We start from the raw sequence: 18,191 nt of genomic DNA, 5'->3' as shown, positions 1-18,191 counted from the left end.
GCAGCTAGCCCAAGATCAAAGAGTGGAGACTGATGATGGTGGATGAGCAGTTTCCATTGCAGAGAAAAATATTAAAGGGACAAGTGGTTGTACGTAATGAAGAAACAAGCGCTTGTGCCAGGAGAGAAAAGAACAACAACGGCGTGAATTTGAAGCATGTTTTATTTTTGTGATAATCACATGACAGATGAGTTTGTGTGTGTGCTGACAAGGTCAAACAACAGGATGCACTAAAGGGTTAAAGTGACCAAAATGTCAAGTTAACATCAAGTTTATTTCTCTGTTTTCATGCTACTGGACATGTTAAAAGCCTGAAAAGAGAATTCATCCAAAACAAGTAAATACTTTAAAAACAGAGATCTGTGCCCAGACATCATCCACCATCTGTACAAAAATAGAAAATTAAGATCATCAGCACCCATGTGAATTAAATCCTTCTGTCCCCTGCAATGTTTTCAGGGGACCTGCAGTGGATCTGAAAATGCAAAGGGAGCACCAGGGAGCCAGAGCAAGAAAGGTGGGATGGAAAACACAATCCCCACGATTCATTTTCTCAGGTTTGAGTACATTTCTGAAGCCTTGGGGAGGGATGCAAGCCTCCTCTAAATTGCCTTTGATCTTGTTGTAGTGGGAGCTGTGCTTCTGTAGAGGGCAGGCTTCTGAAAGCATTGGTTCACTGTTGCATCACCACCAGTTACAGCCATCATAGATTATATCATCTACTTCTTTTTGATGTGTTTCTGGTTCTGTATGTGTGTCTGAAGTGTGTGTCATTCATAGGTTGTATTATTCATGTGTGTCGTGTGTCTCCATCCAGGGAACCTAAGAAGTTGTTGTGTGTGTATATGGCATGTTTTAAAGTGATTTAAGCCCCCTGTGAAGGGCGGCTCTTCAGCTACTGATCAGAACACAAGTGGGCAGTGGTCACAGCCTGTGAAATGAATAGATGTGCAGCAGGAGAATAAATGAGTTTCTGATTCATTTCCTCTGTCGGATGAGAGCAGAGTGACTGCTGAGAGCTTGTTCACATACAGAGAGAGAGAGAGAGAGAGAGAGAGAGAAAGAGAGAGAGAGAGAGACGGAGAGGAGGATGAGTTGAGGCGGGATGGATGCTGAAGGTCTCTCCGGCTGCACGTGCCCTTTTCCAGGTCCTCTCAGCTTTGAACATCCACATCTCTGCAAAAGGAGAACACAGCAGATCACAAAAATGTGAGAGGAGGCTACAGAAACCTCTTTTCTCTTTCCACATTCAGAGACTCTGCAGCACCCAAACCATTCATGTGCTCCCTCTTCCCCTATCGGTGTCTTCTCCATGAGCACCGAGCTGGAGCTGTGGCAAGAAATATATGTTAAAGGGAATAGATGAGATGCAGCTGTTCTCACGCTCTCCATCTTGCCTCTCTCATTATTCTGCAGAACATTATAAACAAAACAAGCATAAAAATTCTCTGACAGGAACATGAGAAGCATGATGAGCAGATTTGCACTCCCCAGTGTTACATAACACACATCTCTCTCTCTCTCTCTCTCTCTCTCTCTCTCTCTCTCTCTCTCTCTCTCTTTTTCTGTCTTTCTGCACTGGATCTCTCTCTTTCTTTCTTGGACATGGAGCTTTGTGTTCTATAAGTGGCTCACTTATGAGCAGGGACGTGAATAGCACCTTTTTTTGTGTGAGTGCTTAATGTACAAAGTGAGCTCTGGTTTGTTTTGCCTGTGAGACCTGCTCCCCACGGAGAAACAGAGTTGTTATTAAAACGACTAGGGTTTTTACTAGCCCTCAGGTAAACCCTTATATGAAAGAGGAGAAATATTGATGCTTGCTTTTCTTCTCAAATTAACTGAGCAGCCGGCCCCCTTTTTCTATTGTAAACCTATGATGATGATAAAAGCCACAGTGCTGGCGTCGATGCAGAAACAACGCCACCTAACATCACTCTCCTCCTTCTTTTTTTTTATTCGCCTACAACTCCCCAGGCTGTTTCAGCATTAGAAATTATTGATGTCTTTACTGCCTAGATAAAAGTCCTTGACAAAAACTGTGGGTAGTTATTGTTCCACTGAAGCTATCATAATTAGAGCAGAGTGAGACAGGTCTGTGCCTCTTTGAGATACAAAGTAAGTGTGCATAAATAGCCATCATCCGTTGTCCCTTTTTTATCTCATTTGTAGAGGAAATGTGGATTCCCTCCAAGTATGTCTCTGCTATTTTTACATTTTGCATGAAACCCTTTTTTGAGTCTGCTGCCTTATCACACAAGACTCAAAAGGTTAAAGGTCAAACCCCAAAAGACAAAGCTTACTTGTAAAATGTGATCACACTAGGACTGTGTATCCATATAAAGGCTGGAAATGGAGGGTGACAGGATAAGAACATCCTTAAGTTTGCAAGATTAAAAATGGATTCTGTTTGTTCTGTTTAGTTTCTCATATTATTATCTTATTTCTCCAAATTACCTTTTCTTTTTCTTTGGAACAAAAAAAGTGGAAAGAGATAATTATTCTGCTGGAAGTGCTAAACACTCTTAACATGTTGTTTACAGTTGCATGTAAATGTTGCTGAATAATAGAAGGGTTGCAAGTAAGAAATGTCAGGACTTAATTTAGCTATCAACACCAGTTACAGTGGATGAAAATATATAGGATAATGTACGTGGTGCTCTATACATTAAACATACTATTGTAAAGTTAACATACATACATTACTTAACCCCAGCTCATTAAGTCAAACTTTGAGATGAGACATTTTTAAAGACAGCGTGCTACAGGGATGACTTGTTTTTATGTCAAACAGACACTGCCCATCAAAAAAAAAGAGAAAGTTTTAACATTGGATTTGTAATTATATTTACAAATATTACAAAATATTATCAAAAGCCGGAATTTCAAGCTGCCTTTTTAACCCTCCTGTTATGTAGTGGATCAAACTGACCTCTTTTAAAGTATATTTTAGGCAATATATGCCTTCTAAAACAGCTAAATGCAGCATAAAAATCTAGGTAGCATGTGACAGAAGAGGTGTCGTGTGAATTTATCACCATCATTTCAAAAAAATAAAAAAATTCAAAATTGAAAATAAAAAAAACAAAAATCTATGTCATGTGAAACTATTGTATTTATATTTAGGGCTTTCCAACGTACATTTAAAAAAGTTTTAACATGAATTTTATTAAAAAACGAGTGAGTTATCCTCATTGAACTATGATCTGTGAGAATTAAAGAACACCAATGGACCAGTAATGGAGTTAAAATTAGATTTTTAAAAATTGTATTTGGATTTTTGGGGTTCTGACACTTATAGATAATTTAATATGCCCTGGGTCAAATTGCGTACGTTCCCACTGGTACTCCAGGTTCCTTCACAGTCCAAAGACATGCTGGTTAGGGTAATTGGTCACTCTAAAGGTGTGAGTGTGTCTGGTTGTCTGTCTATGTAAATGTAAGCCCCGTGATAGACTGGTGACCTGTCTAGGTTTTACCCTGCCACTCTAGCTCTGAATGTGCAAGATGTCATCATCCATCGTGAGGGGGTTTTTGTATCACTTTTGTACAACGGGAGGAATCGGAGATGGGTCCTCTACTTGTCAAGAATGAACACACATTTGTTTAGTGAGTGAGCACTACGACAGTGGTGTGTGGGATTTCATTCAGTGTTATTTTTTTAAATTTTTTGCAAATTTTTGACAGTACACAGATTGAAGTGATTGTAAAAAGAGAAATAAATGGGACTATAGTGTACCTGGCCCTTTCCATGGTGTCCTTAGCCAGGTAGATGTACCAGTAGAACCCGTTGAACAAGGCAAAGGTCAGGGGGAACAGGATGCGGGAGTACTTGTCTATGGGGCTGGTGCCAGCCAGCTGTGGTATTTGAGGAAAAGCTGAGCCCTGTTGGAGGAAAATCGGCACTTGAGGAGCTTCTGGTTCACTGCGAGCCATTGAATGGTTCCTCTTCTTCAGACCTTCCTGAGGGCTGCCATCAGACTGATGGAAGAAAAGCAGGAAGAGGTGAGTTGGCGTTGATTTTCTGCTCTGTGAGAGAATGATAGGTAGTGTAAAAGAATTCTGGCTTGCATGTATTATTGGTGTTTGAACATGCTGTAGTGTTGAATATGCCTGGAAGTGATGTTGGTTCCCATGGGAGCCTTCTCTCAATGGCATGCCAACATCCCTATAGAACCTAGTAGGTAGTTCGCTGGATGCCCATAGGATGGTGAGGAGATTATGCAGAAAGAGCGCTGAAGTTGTTCTCTGCTCTCACACTGGGGCTATTTTTAAAGCATCTAACCATGAGCCCTACACGTGAGACAGATCCCAGGAGGACGCTGTGGTGGCTTACTGTATTAGCATAAAGCATATAGCTGGAGATGAGAGCGCTAAAACAGCACATATTACTATTTAATGTCTGCTGTGCCCTGAATGCAAGGAATGAGAGAAAAAGGGTGACTGCTTGGAATTGCATAGAAACAGACCTCCTATCTCTGCCATGATTATTTCTCTCTACAACAAGGTCTGGAGCTGCAGACTTTCTGTTCATTATCAACATCACTGCATCAGACTCTCTACAACAGAACATTCTGCAGTAAAGATGTCTTTCTAACCCTTTTTATCACAGAGAAAGCAGTGAATTATTGTTTAAATCACTTACTTCTGTACCATCCTATCATCACACTGCAGTCGTGTTCTTGAAGAACATATTCATTTTACAGAAAAGACACAATTTCTGACAAAAAAAAAATTACCATTCAAGCAATGCTTCAACATTTCAGAAAAAACTTTGATTTTCTTTGTTGCAGCACATAATTCTTTTAACATAATGTTTTGTACTCATGGCTGATACTGGAGATGGATAAGCAAAAAAGTGTGTGTTTCTGCTGAAGTAATGTTACAGACAGAGAAATTCTACAACCAGGGCTTTGCTTGTTAAAGGAGAAAAATGGCTATGAACAGGATTTAATATTTATGCCGTGCGTGAATGCTTCACTGCATGTTGAGAACAGACAAGTTAAACCATGTGCATATTCATGTTATTCAGACATTTGGACACCGGAGCGGTATAAGGACCCTGTGACTGTGACAGGTACTGTTAAACGGATACATCTGGTTACCTATTTTTAACAGTAATAAATCTGAGTTTATGCAGTTTCTGTCATTGTGATGTTACAGAGGATGATTTAACGTCGCTACAAATTTATTACCTCCTCACTGCATCCTAAGAAATGTTGTCTGAGCAAAGTATTAAAAAGAGGATCTGTTTACCATTCATTTGCTTCCACAAGAAATGCTTTGGCAAGAGTCACACCTGTGCAACAGTGGGTGATGGTGCCCAAAGGATATACAGTCTTCATCCCAGAAAAACAGTACCAACTTCATCCAAGGGGGTCACCAGAGTCAAAACAACATGAAAACTCCTCACAGCGCCTTTGACAAATAAACTTTCTGTTTCGACACAGACTAGAACTTGGATTATTTAACAAAACATAATAACACATAAAATCAGCTGCTCACCGAAATGGTTTCTCCATCTTCTGTAGTGCTGGTCAACACATCTAGCTTCTCCTGTCTGGCTTTCTTCCTCTTCAGGTGGTTGGCCTGTAGGGTGGCGAAGTAGTTCACCGCTGCAAACTCGATAAGAGCCGACGCCACAAAGGCAAAACATACAGCAATGAACCAATCCATGGCGGTGGCATAGGCTACTTTGGGAAGTGACTGACGAGCGCTGATGCTCAAGGTGGTCATGGTCAGCACTGTGGTGATCCCTGAGGGAAGACAAGCACTAATGAAACACTCATGGAGGTGTATATTAATATCAAACTTGATAAGCAGGCATACACCATGGTGAAACGAGGGGCATACCAGCGACTGTGCGTGCAGGAACAGACTCCTTGTTAATCCAAAACGAGACTTGTGACAGCACCACCACCATTATAAGAGGGATGTAGGTCTGTATGAGGTAGTAGCCCAGCTTCCTCTGGAGGTGGAAGTGGACCACCTGCACTGAGTACTGACCTGCAAGATAAACAGCATGTGTGAAGAGACCAACCCCGAGGGGACAGAGCAGATACCCTTGTCTGCCCTTGAAACAGAACTGCTGCTGAGAGAGACACAAAGATGTATTTTTGTTGTTAGGACTGGAATAGCCTGCTAACAGAGAGACAGCGTGTGAGGCAGAGGAGGAAGGAGGAGAGGAAGGACAAAAAGGAGGAGGGGAAGGAGGAGCGAGCATAGTAGACATTTGGAAATGGGATAAAGTGAAGAGGAAGGAACGAGTGAGGAGGGGGCAGGAGGAGAGCATGCAGTGTCACAATGCGTAACACTGCCCTGCTCTGTCTAAACACATGCATGCAGACATTCTCAGAACAAAAAAAGAAACACACACACACACACACACACACACACACACACACACACACACACACACACACACACACACACACACACACACACACACTGCATTATGCATGCACACACACAAAAAGGTTCTCTCTCTGTTTTATAAATGGGTGTCATCTCTACATTTCAAGGCTGCCTCATTTTTTTCCTCTCTCTCCCAGGAATCCACTGGAATCACAGCAGGAGAGCAATTCTTGTTTTGGTGAAAAGAGAAAATACACATACACACATACTTACACAAACACTACTTAATTCTTCCCCCTTTCTGTCACCGCAATCACCGTCTTTTACAAGCTATGGTTGTTTTTAAGTTACACTGTACGCATAAGGCCTGACCACTTAAGCATCTTACAGTTGACAGATGCTCAAGGAAGTCTTTCCTTGTGCAACAACTCTACTGTGGGGAGTACTGGATGCAACTTTTTGGGACTCATGACTACAATTTCTAATCAAACTCCCAAAAACATTACCTGTGTTAGATCTGAATATCTCGCTTGACAAAGTCTGTCCCACCAGGTCGTACTGCAGAAGGCTTATGGACTCCGAGGGACAATCTACGGATGCTATTGGCCCCTTCCTCCAAGTAAATATGATTTCACTGCTTGTGTAAGCATCTAAAATGAAAATGTTATTTGGAAAAACTATACTAAATCAAATGTCAGACACATTTATGAGGTGGGACAGAAATCTGTGATACTTACAGCTTCCAAATCTGAGAGGACATGCATGGCCATCCATTGGAAAGTCAATCAACTTCATTGGACAATCTGCGCTGATGGTCAGTCTATCAGTACACAGAAACACACCTGAATCATCTTTTCACAGAAAACTACTGAGATTGCTCCGACAGCACAATAACTGCACAGCGTAAGATCACCTCATGGTGTAGAGGACCGTCCCGTTCTGCATGATGCGGAAGAGTTTGTTTGGTGTGGTCATGTTGTGAGAAATGGACTTCTTGGAGTTTCGGAAGAAAGTGTCTGGGGTCCAAATCTTGTCCACCATGCGGTTGTTTAGACGCAGGATCTCAGTTGGGCCCTCGAATTTTAGCCGCTCATCAACCCACATCTGACGGAAGAACATGTCCATGGTGAACTCCTAAAGCAAAGACAGGACGTGTTTGTTAATATTTAAGTTCTATGAAACATACTATTTGTTATATTATCTGTCTGGTGAAATAAAAATGTGCAGTCCCCATCAGTTATTAGCATGCATAATACAAGAGGGCCATTTCAACTTGCAGACGAAGGTGAGGAGAGATGACGAGGCAATGATGGATGCCACTCATCCCAGATAATCATTAATCAATCCATTCAGCCATTTGCTCTGTCTGACGTGTTGTCATATTGATTTAGAGGCCATCAATAATGGAGTTATAAGGCTGGTCAAACAAATTAAAGCTCATTAGATGGTCTCATGGCAGATTGCCCATAAGGCAGTGGTCACTGAAGCGCTGTTATCTCACACAGTCAGCACTTATACATCTCCTGTAGCAGTAGTTTCGTACCATCTCCACATCTGAAACAGGTCCGAAACTGGTGACAAAGATGTCTGTTTTCACCTCTGTGACACCACCTGCAATGCACATAATACCACAAGATGCAAAAATAAGTCCAACACAATATGCATAATGGATCTAAAATAAAATAACAAAATGACAGTAAAACTAAATTAATTACCCCCAGATCCTGGCCGCAGTCTGTTGTCATAACCATCCAGAAGTCTGTCCAAAATTCGGGTAATGTTGTCTGAGAATACCTTCTCATTTCCATAACCAAGACTGCAGGACATAGAAAATAAGGTTAAACCATCAAGCTTGCTATGCTCTGATATGTTCAAGCTTAGATGGAAATCTTACCTTATCCAGCAGATAAAAGTAACTACGGTTAATTGCAGGACAGTCATCCTGGGAAGTATTTTTTCACCAAGTTTGAAGTCAACTTTCTGAGATGCTCATGATAAAAAACAACAGTGTTGTGCAGGAATAAAAGTCTTCAGCTGCAGCTCCTTGCTGGTGTCCTGTAGGTATGCATGGGAACCAGAAGGCACTAAGGCACAAAGAGTAATCTAATTAACAGATTAGTAAATCCACTCCATTTTTAGACAAACCATGGATTCTATTGGTCTCCTTTTAAGCCAAGTAAAGTTATGAATATAAAGAAAAAAAACATGCTACTCATAACTCTACCCTGGACTTTTACAACGCCCTTACAATTATTGGACACATATCTGATGAAAAATGTTTGTACTGTTTATCATACAGCAGATGGTGCTGCAGCCACAACGTTATGCGTAACAGGAAGTGCACTCTAAGGTAAAGCACGAAGAAGCGAAACTGCATGGTGAAAGAAAACAACCACCAAATACTGAAAATAATAACAACTTCAAAGGTCTTAAACTCCAGCCCCGAAAAGCGGCTATATCTTAAACAGCTGAGGCCAGCCGACCAGTCAGCCGGTGTGAAGCCGCAGCATGTCAGTGCACTTCGAGGAGAGAAGCGGGGTCGTCCCCTGTAAGACGTCTTGGGGCTCCTGGTACCAGACCATGGAGGAGGTTTTCATTGAAGTCAACGTACCTCACGGGACCTCTGGTAAAGAGATCAAGTGCCGTTTAGGATCTAGAGACATAGAGCTACATGTTAAAGGAACAGAAGTATTCAAGGTAGGCTCCGAGAGTGAATATTAGGACTTGTTCAATCTCCTCTGTTAAATTTAAATATAACCCTTACGTTTCCTGAATCGTTTTTGTCTGCCTCTTACATTCAGTTACATATTTTCATCATTTTAAGTGTAAAACTTTATAAACTGAAAGAAAGAGTTCTCAGGGGCGTGTCCAGAACTTTTTGACCGGGGTGACCCAACTGAGGCGCTCACATAGGCAGGGGTGGCCAGTGCATTTACAAATAAATAACATTTGCCCTTTCTGTCTTCACAACCTACTTTCATTAAAGTATTAAACAGTTATATTCCTTTTGACTTAATAAAAACATGACAAAGTGGCATCAATCTTCTAAGCTTTATTCTTCAAGGACTTACAAAAGATGCTTTTTCAAAGTCACATTTGAGGGCATTAATAAAAAAATCTCCTGTCAGCATTTTAACTCATCCCAAATTATAGATTTATAGAAACCCCACCTCTGACAAGGCAAACAGCTTATCATAGTTTAGGATTTTGGGGTGGCCAATTGGATTTCAAGGGAGTTCCTAATCCTTGCTTCATTTTTTATTAGACCTTTATTTTACCAGGTATAAATGTTTGAGAACCAGTTCTCATTTACAAACATGACCTGAACAAGAGGTGCCAACAGGAACACATACACACACACACAGATATAAACATAAAATAGAACAAAAGTGAACAAGTAACAAATAATGTGTGCGAGGTGTAAAAGAATATAAGTATGTATGTAAGTAAAGTCCGAGGTAATCAGCAGGAGCAAGAGTCAACTAAAATCTGTTGAAGTTTTCAGTTTCATTTAAGATGAGGCCATATTTTGGAGCGTTAAAATTCAGCAGCGGATGATTTACTGGGGGAAAAGTAGCAATACCGCAGGGTCAAAAAAACATTTCTGGTAAGTTTGTGAACAGTCTGGTTGTGAAACTGAAATGGAGCAAAAACTTTTTGATTAAGATATTGTACACAAATATTTTAAAGCTGTGTAGAGGTTATGAAATTATGTTTCACGTTTTCTCTGCCTTTGGTTCTTGCTGGAATTCATACATTGTTACTTAATCACACTTCGTCCATATGTGTGTGAATATTTAATCAAACCTTCCTTAACAAAAGATTTATTTGTGGGTTTCATTTTTAGTTTTAACATAAATTTTGATGTTAGTGCAACGTGAATACACTATAGAAAAGTTTCTTTTTAAAAACTTTATTGTACTGTTTGATGATTGAGGATCCTTTCCAGCTCTCACTCACAGAAGCACTTGTGTAATCCGTAAATGTATAGATAGCTGTATTCCAGTTAGTTCAAACAATTTCAGGGTTTAGTGCTGCCCATGTTTGATCATTAAAGAAGTTTTTTGTGTCACTAAATGGTAAAGACCTGTTGTTAGTTGTTTCTTCTGTGCTTTCCCTGCTGTGTTTAAGTCAATGTTTGCTGTGAAAGGGGCCTATTCAACAATGTTACTCTGTTCTTTGTTATTTATGATGCTATACATTTCTCAGAAGCTGAAGAGGGTGCATGAATATAGGAAGTACATAAGGGAGTGCATGCTTTCAGCTGGACTTGCATCTAACCCAACTCAAAGTGATACCTTGTCTATTCTGACTGAGACAGAAGTTATTAAGTCATGATAGTTTAGTGAGCACATAAATAACCCCACAATTTCTTCTTTTTATTAATTATATTAGGGTAAGTTGTTTGGCACAACCATGTCTGATGAGGCTACATGGACACTAGGTGAGCTGCACAACTTAAAGTACCATTTACTTAACTTAGACTCTAATGTACTAAAATCTTGATCTCACACTGTTTCACTTTTTTGTGCTTAGAGGACAAGTGTCTCATCAGGATTATTCTGATGAAGACTAACAGAGAGGCAGGGAACTGCTGGTCCTCTCTGCTGGAGGGCGAGTACTGTGCGAATGCCTGGGTCCAGGACCAGATGCAGAGAAAGCTCACCCTGGAGAGGTTCCAGCGGGAGGTCAGTTTGATTAAGTGCCATCTGCAGTGTCGGGGTATATGTTGCCAAGAGATTATTTCAAGTCATCAGGTGAATACCTGTCTCCCACTATGCATTAAGGCCCCCTTCCATAAGGACTGCCTTTTTAATGAAAGGCTTTGTTTACAATGTTTTGATCAGCTATTAACTTTTCAAAGAGTGCTAAAATCCCTTTATCTGGTTAATTATGTTGTCATACAAGTTAATAAGCCATACCTTATCAATCAAGTCTTTACTTGAAAGACAAGAAGTGTCTGAATGACATCCTCAGGCTGTGCTCCAAAGTCACTGGAGTCCAGCTTAAGGACCTCTGCTCCCTTTGTACAGTGTGCGTGGTCCAGAAAGCGAACCGAATTTTGACCCAACCGGGACACATACTTGGCAGTGAATTCTCAGTCATGCCCTTAGGTCGGCGGTATTATGTGCCGGTGCGGAAAACAAACCGCTATGCAAATTATTTTATTCCTCCGCCATAAGGCTGCTAAATGCACAAAAGGCAGAATAAATCAAGAACTACCAAGCATCCCGCTCTGCTGTATGGCCACTGGTTGTGATAGTTACTGATGTCACAACATGTTATTTCCTTTACAGTATATTTTGTACTATGGACAGGTTGACTGTAACACTGAATTGCCTTTCTGGGACGAATAAAGTATTCTGGACCCTGAATCTGAATCTGAATCTGAATACTTAAGAGTAGAAAATATATTAATAATCAGATTTTGATCCAGTTTATCTGCCGCCCATTTCTAGAAATGCTGTTGGACATCATTAAACTAACCAGTCCAAACCAAAAGTTTTCCAAAAATAATTAGCTGCAAATTTGTTTCCATTAACTGCTCTACTAAGAACTAGATTTCATAGCTGGTACAAAGCTATTCACTACAGTTTTTTGACAACTAATAGTACCCCTTGCTCAAAAAGTGGTGCTTCTAGTTATGTTATTTACTAATCCTGAAAATAACTCAAACTGGCTGGTTTGGGCATTTCTTAAGATAATAAAATCAACATGTTTATCAGGCATTTGGTGATTTATCTTCAGATGTTATCAAATTCAAAGTTTAAATTTGTAACAATTTGATAGATACTCACCTTGAAACATAACAATAGGACTTCTGCCAATGCATTAAATTGGGGTCTGCGGGGTAGTCTATGACTCAGTGGGACAGTCGACTCTCGATATGTCAGGGGTTTGATCCTAGGTCCTGCTGTCAACATGCAGAAATGTAATTGGGCTTAAAACTGCCCCCAGTGCTGTGCCATCGCTAAGTCAAAAAGTGATGGGCAGCTTTACATTGCAGCCTCTGCCGTCAGTGTATTGAATATGATATGTGATGTAAAGGTGCTTAGAGTGTTCAGAAAGACTAGAGAAAGCACTATATAAACACAGTCCATTTACCATTTGAATTTGACTTCCTCTCTTCAGAATCCAGGATTTGACTTCAGCGGTGCAGAGATCTCTGGGAATTTCGCAGGTGGTGGTCCAGACTTCTCCAGCTTACAGAAGTGACGGATACTGTGTGACATGCTGCAGATGCCACCTCTGCATAAGGACAGCTACATTCATGACATGTAGAGGAAACGTGAATTCATCAGACTTACCGAAATCACAAGTTGAAATGATTTGCCTTCAGAGGAACTGAATACTGGGCAAAACACATGATTGTACTGCCTGGCACAGAGAAACTTCCACAGGAGCCTTTTCATCTTTTTTTTTACCAGCTGCGACAGTTTGATTTTTTGCACTGCTCATTAAACTTGAATACCAGTTGATGGGAACTCTTCAGGTCTGAAGCAGCCTCTGAGATGTGTTGTCTTTAATAATGAGAAGACTACGCAGTAATAACTTTTCAATAAAGTTTTATTGAAAGGTACAAGTACATGGGTCAACCAGATGGTGTATTCAATTTGCCATTTTTAATTTGGGAACACATCTCATTTGTGTCTCTCAAAAGAAACTTAGACTACAGAGGGGAATTGGCCAAGAAATGCAAAACAAATTCTAACCCATGCTTCCACTGCAATGACCGATTTTTTTCCCAGCTATTCTCTGCATAATTGACAAAAGAAATCAATTCATACACATGGTGCTTCACTCTGTGTACACAAATCAAGAATCTGTGAAAACATCTCATCTTCAACTGCTGAGAACTTTTCAGCCTCAAACAGTCTGGTTAGTCAAACGTGACAGTATCGCCACTAGCCTCACTTCGCCGGATAAGACCTCGCTCGCCATATCCAAAAAAAAAAAAATCATCACCTTGGGTAGGAGTGTGCAATCAGGACAGTTTAGCAACCTAGGGTGGGAGTGAAGGACTTTGGGCCCGATTTCTTGGTTCCATTTTTGCTGTTCACAAAATCCCTCTCCCTCCTCTTCCACATGGTGGACTGAGGACCTAGGTGGTTCTATACTTAATAGCTTAAAACCAGCAACCCGTTCCAGGTAAAACCAAACACCTTGGTACGGATTAAATGAGAACATACTATACACTTGTGCAAGCAACTCAACCAGGAAAGTAAAACTTAGCAGGATGGTATTTAGTACACCTTTCTGATGAAGAATTACTTCTTGTCGTGGCTGAATATTTAGTGTGCTTGATAGATGCATGACATAAACTTAAGGAAAACCTGAAAATTTTAGTTTTTCTTTAAAGAAGTCCATCATCTGTGATGAAGATCTGTAAAGAAAACAACTGGGGCTATCCATGAGCGACCAAACTGCAAAAAAGTTACATCCAATTAGAAAATGAATAGAGTTTAGAGACTGCTGTGATTTTCATCTGCATGTATGGCCACTCAGTGGCAGCCCCAGTTTTAACAAGCTGACTCAGGTATGGTGGGAAGATGAGTAATCTTGTAGTAGCTGTGCTTTAGCTGACGTGCTGTTCTTCCAGAAATAGTCCAGCGGAGCCTCTGGGTGTTAGGCCTGGAGCACTTGGTGGTTGCGTACTCAGCCAGACACTTTCCAACCAGCTCTCGCACACAAACCAGGTCCCCATCTCTGATCTGCACAGAAGAAAGAGAAACTGTTAGCTGGGGTTTATACAATGTATGCTTAATGGTAATCAATTTCCATAAAACATTAAGCAATCTTGGGGCTAAAAGAAACAGCAGCCATGCAAAAACTACATTAATTAAAATTATTACTCATTTGTTTTTTAGTATTTTACATTTTTAGTATTTTACATTACATTTACATTTGTATTTTACATTGTAAAAATAGTTTGTGCTTACATTCAAAAGCAGCTGCAGACTTCTAAGGGCTTCATCTACTTTGTTCGTGTGCTCAGGGTCATGTTGATCCTCAGCCTCAAAACACATCAGAGCCATGGCAAGCAACGATGGCTGCAGAGAAACAGGGTTTAAATTCTTTACCATATAAAAGTGCAAACACAGTAAACAAATCCAAGAAAACTGGCAACATTGAGGAAAGTACCAAATTACAAACCATGCAACTTTAAATCTTTTTTAATTTCAAATCACATGGGTAGAAAACTTTTATATCATCAAGCCATTAAAAAAAGGACTGGAAGTATGCCATCATTTTTTAGAATGGGATACACTGGTTTTTCAGGCCTACCTTTAACTTGGAGAAGACAAATGAGCAGTGACAAGCTTTCAGCTGAGCTTCAAGTCTCTCAAGGCTCAGTATCTTCTTGCTGTAGAAAGAAATGCTTTTAGTGTCAAGATGCAGTCTAAACACAGGATGGATGATGCAAAATCAATCTGCCCAAATGTATTTAGTTAAAATTATTATTTTTTGGCTCCTCTTCAAAGCCAAACAAAGGTCATGTTTTAGGTGAATGAATATAATCTTCATGAGTCATGATACAGCCCTGCAGGTTGATTTGGTTGTCTGTCCTTACCTCTCAAAGTCAAGCTGCTCCTGGATGTGGTTGTGAAAGAGGCGGAGAAAGCGGAGAGCTGTGGGGGCCTTTACCTTCCAGTAAAGCTTCTCCATGATGATCTTCTCCATCCTCATCATGTCTGACACGGTGAAGCGGTTCTGACTGATGCGGATCAAGTCATTGGCCAGAGGAACGTTCTTCTCCTCTTCTGTAGACTTCACTGCAATGTAGAAGCAGCACAGGCCCACACAGGACAGGTGCTTTGGTTGGATCTGTGGAAGATAAAGAAGAACAATAGATTAGAAAATCACAGTGATTTATTTATAAGAAGGCAACATGATTTTAAGGCAAATACAAACCTTCATTACAGAGAGGAATCTATCTAGCAAGCTGATAGCTAGTGAGAAGGTCTCTGAGCTGAAGCCAAAGAACCTGGTCAGAGAGAGCAGGTCCTTCACCTCCAGCTCCCTCAGTCTGGCGGTCATCCTGAGGCCATTGTCCTGAGAGCTCTCAATGAGCCTCAAGCCACTCAGTTTAGGTTGGTATCTGCCCTCCAGGTCTGTGAGGGCCTTCAGCTGAACTGCAAAGGGCTGTGCTCCGGTTCCTGTCACTTTATCATCATCTGTGCAGAGAGGAAACAGATGTAAATAAAACTGGATAAATCAAAGTTTAAACAATTACAGGTTCACAAGATTGAATGACTACAAAAATATGTGCAACACTCTTCCAACAGCAAAATGACTATGATATTACATATGTTAAATCTGAGTTGTTGAGTGTATGTTATTTGTTGATAAATGCCTTTTCTTTATAGAAATGATTAACTCTATAGTTAATGCAGTTTCACAAAGGGGCAGATATGTAACAATCATAAAGAACTCTGAAGTGAGTTAAATTCTGAATAAAAATGAATGCGTAGGTTTGGATTTGGGAATTATATTGCTCAACTGTGTCTGAGACATGGTGGGATTGGCTTCCAAAGTTTTAGGCTATCAAGTAACCAGCCCTCCCCTACCAGCTGTCATTGAACTGGACTCAACTGGAGTACATAAGAAGGGCATGACAAACAAACTTTCTCATAATTTATGACTGTTTCAACATAACTATGCGTTTCTTTTTATAATATATACAACTATTTTAGCCATATATGAGAGTCAAACATAGTGGGTATTATGAAAGGAGCAGGAGCAGGCCCAGGGCAGGATCTGTGACATGTCCGGACATGCCCCGCCATACACTCCACTGATGTTAACTCAGACCCTGATGGTCACAGTAACTCACCCAGGGGGACACAAACTGTGTAAAACTAGAGACAAACCACTTTGAGGATTACAAAGCCGGAGAGGTGAAAGGGAAATTGCAAACTAATCTGACGTAAACGACGTGACCATTAGCTCCAGCCGCTAACGCTAACATAAACCTCCACCTCTTCACAGGTTTACAGCGTTTGTTTTGTGTCTTTCTAAGCCACGGGCAGCAGAAACATGTGCCTTAGAACACTTTACATCCCCCAAATCACAGTTTATGTTACACACACGGTTAGTCCACATGATATAGAGGGAGGCTTAGTTAACCTACCTTGGATCAAGTTGCGTTGCCTGAAATGTTATGAAAAATCAGAAGTGGAAAAAAAGCCCCACACACTTTGAACAAGCGGGTGGAAATATGTTTAGAAGGTAAAACAAAAAAAAGTGTAAGTATGAAGTTTTAAGCAGAGTTTAATTTCTGCCTATGCACACCCCCTACCCTTGGCGTAAGGCGACGGGGAAAAGGGCAGTGTGGGTATTAGAGCAGGCATAAAACCAGGCCCATGACCAAACATGGAGCGCTTCCATTGGTTTTCGACGGATGACGCTCGTGGCTTTACATTTCTATTGGCTAACTTTCTATCCTTCATAAGTATGCCCCGCCCCTTACAAGGTGGAGGGCCAATCCGGGAGGGGGAAGACAGGACATCACTGATGTGAGGGTTCTGCCGTGGATTTTATTATGATGGGGTATAAAATACTACTCTTTATTAATCAGTGGTGGACAAAGTACACAGCTTCATTATTAAAGTCAAAGTATAGATCCTCCAGGTCAAATATTACTCCAATACAAGTGAAAGTTGCTCTGTTAGGTTATTACTTGAGTTAAAGTACTGAAGTACTTCCTTTTAAAAATACTGAAGTTTTCAAAGTACTTCTTAACAAATCTTAAAAAAAGGTATTTTCAAAATACATAAGTGCAGTCAAGACTACAAAGGAGTACATTCAGTTACATTCTGTTTATCTAGAAACCATTATTTTAAATCTCTAAAAACTATACCATGGAATAAAAACAGACACTAAGTTACTGCAAGCACAGGCAACTTGGTATGAAATGTTTATCTGGAATGAAACAAATATTCTGTAGCTCAACACGCTTTCTCAGGTTGGACTGTGAATGTTTGTATGTATTTTTGCAGAGTGGGAAACAGGGAGAACATTTCAAATGATGTGTATCATTCTTCATTTAAAAAAAAGTCTAACATGGACTGAAGATATGGCTAGGGCTGGGTATTGTTCAAAACATTTTAATACCGGTACTAATACCGATACCTTCATTTCGATACTGGTTCCTTAACGATACTTTTTTCGATACCAACTTTATAAAGTCAATTTTAACAAAAAGAAATACACATTACACATTATCAACAATGTTGAGTTTTATTTTACAGCTTTGTTATATGACCATAGGTGCTCAGGTGGAGAATTATAGCCATCATTACCACCTCTAAATAAACTGCCTGATCCGAGTGAAATCTGCTCTGTGTTTGCTACACGTTCAACCGTGGGATCAGATTTCAGAAAAGAGAAGGAAATTCATGAGCTGACTTCAAAGCAAAAGTAGTGGGTAACTAGAGCATTGATATAAATGTAGTGGAGTAAAAAGTACAATAATTGTCTTCTGAATGTAGTGGAGTAAAAGTAATAAGTTCCCCCAAAAAATAATACTCAAGTAAAGTACATATACTCAAAAAATTTACCTAAGTACTGTACTCAAGTACATTTACTTTGTTACTGTCCACAACTGCAATTAATGTCACTATTTTTTACTTTGTCTACAATTATCCATCAGCGCCGTCAGCACAATATCTCTAGACATAATCTGCTACTGTAGCAATGGGGACCAGTGCACAGTACAGGAGTTGATGAACAGACAAAACATTTACTTTTCGAAAAGGATTTCTTTAAAATTCAAGTACCTTCCTTGTCCACAGGCCAGAAAATGTCACATTTTCTATGTTGACTCCTTTGCATTTTTA

General features: G+C 40.2%; 3 protein-coding genes across 3 annotated transcripts; 1 reads left to right on the top strand and 2 right to left on the bottom strand.

Annotated features, from left to right (window-relative positions):
* Positions 1–144: 144 nt before the first annotated feature.
* Positions 145–8,933, bottom strand: gabra6a (gamma-aminobutyric acid type A receptor subunit alpha6a). Its single transcript, XM_034690408.1, has 10 exons — positions 8,246–8,933; positions 8,067–8,167; positions 7,895–7,962; positions 7,265–7,485; positions 7,089–7,171; positions 6,858–7,001; positions 5,851–6,003; positions 5,503–5,753; positions 3,737–3,978; positions 145–1,176 (listed from the first exon to the last, which is right to left on the bottom strand). Exons 1-10 carry the CDS (start codon positions 8,290–8,292, stop codon positions 1,155–1,157), a joined length of 1,332 nt encoding a protein of 443 aa, XP_034546299.1. The 5' UTR covers positions 8,293–8,933; the 3' UTR covers positions 145–1,154.
* On the top strand, positions 8,672–12,851 carry nudcd2 (NudC domain containing 2). The gene is made up of 4 exons (XM_034690410.1): positions 8,672–9,048; positions 10,747–10,795; positions 10,888–11,039; positions 12,484–12,851. The coding sequence occupies exons 1-4, from the start codon at positions 8,860–8,862 to the stop codon at positions 12,565–12,567; spliced, it is 474 nt and encodes a 157-aa protein (XP_034546301.1). The 5' UTR covers positions 8,672–8,859; the 3' UTR covers positions 12,568–12,851.
* Positions 12,852–12,900: 49 nt separating this feature from the next.
* ccng1 (cyclin G1) lies at positions 12,901–16,698 on the bottom strand. The gene is made up of 6 exons (XM_034690409.1): positions 16,484–16,698; positions 15,265–15,527; positions 14,924–15,177; positions 14,638–14,716; positions 14,292–14,402; positions 12,901–14,063 (listed from the first exon to the last, which is right to left on the bottom strand). Exons 2-6 carry the CDS (start codon positions 15,388–15,390, stop codon positions 13,872–13,874), a joined length of 762 nt encoding a protein of 253 aa, XP_034546300.1. The 5' UTR covers positions 15,391–15,527; positions 16,484–16,698; the 3' UTR covers positions 12,901–13,871.
* Between the last annotated feature and the right edge of the window lie 1,493 nt (positions 16,699–18,191).

The sequence above is a fragment of the Notolabrus celidotus genome, chromosome 8 (genome assembly GCF_009762535.1).
Source record: "Notolabrus celidotus isolate fNotCel1 chromosome 8, fNotCel1.pri, whole genome shotgun sequence".
NCBI lineage: Eukaryota > Metazoa > Chordata > Actinopteri > Labriformes > Labridae > Notolabrus > Notolabrus celidotus.
The sequence above is the reverse complement of the archived record's forward strand: the minus strand, read 5'-3'. Positions and strand labels throughout refer to the sequence as shown.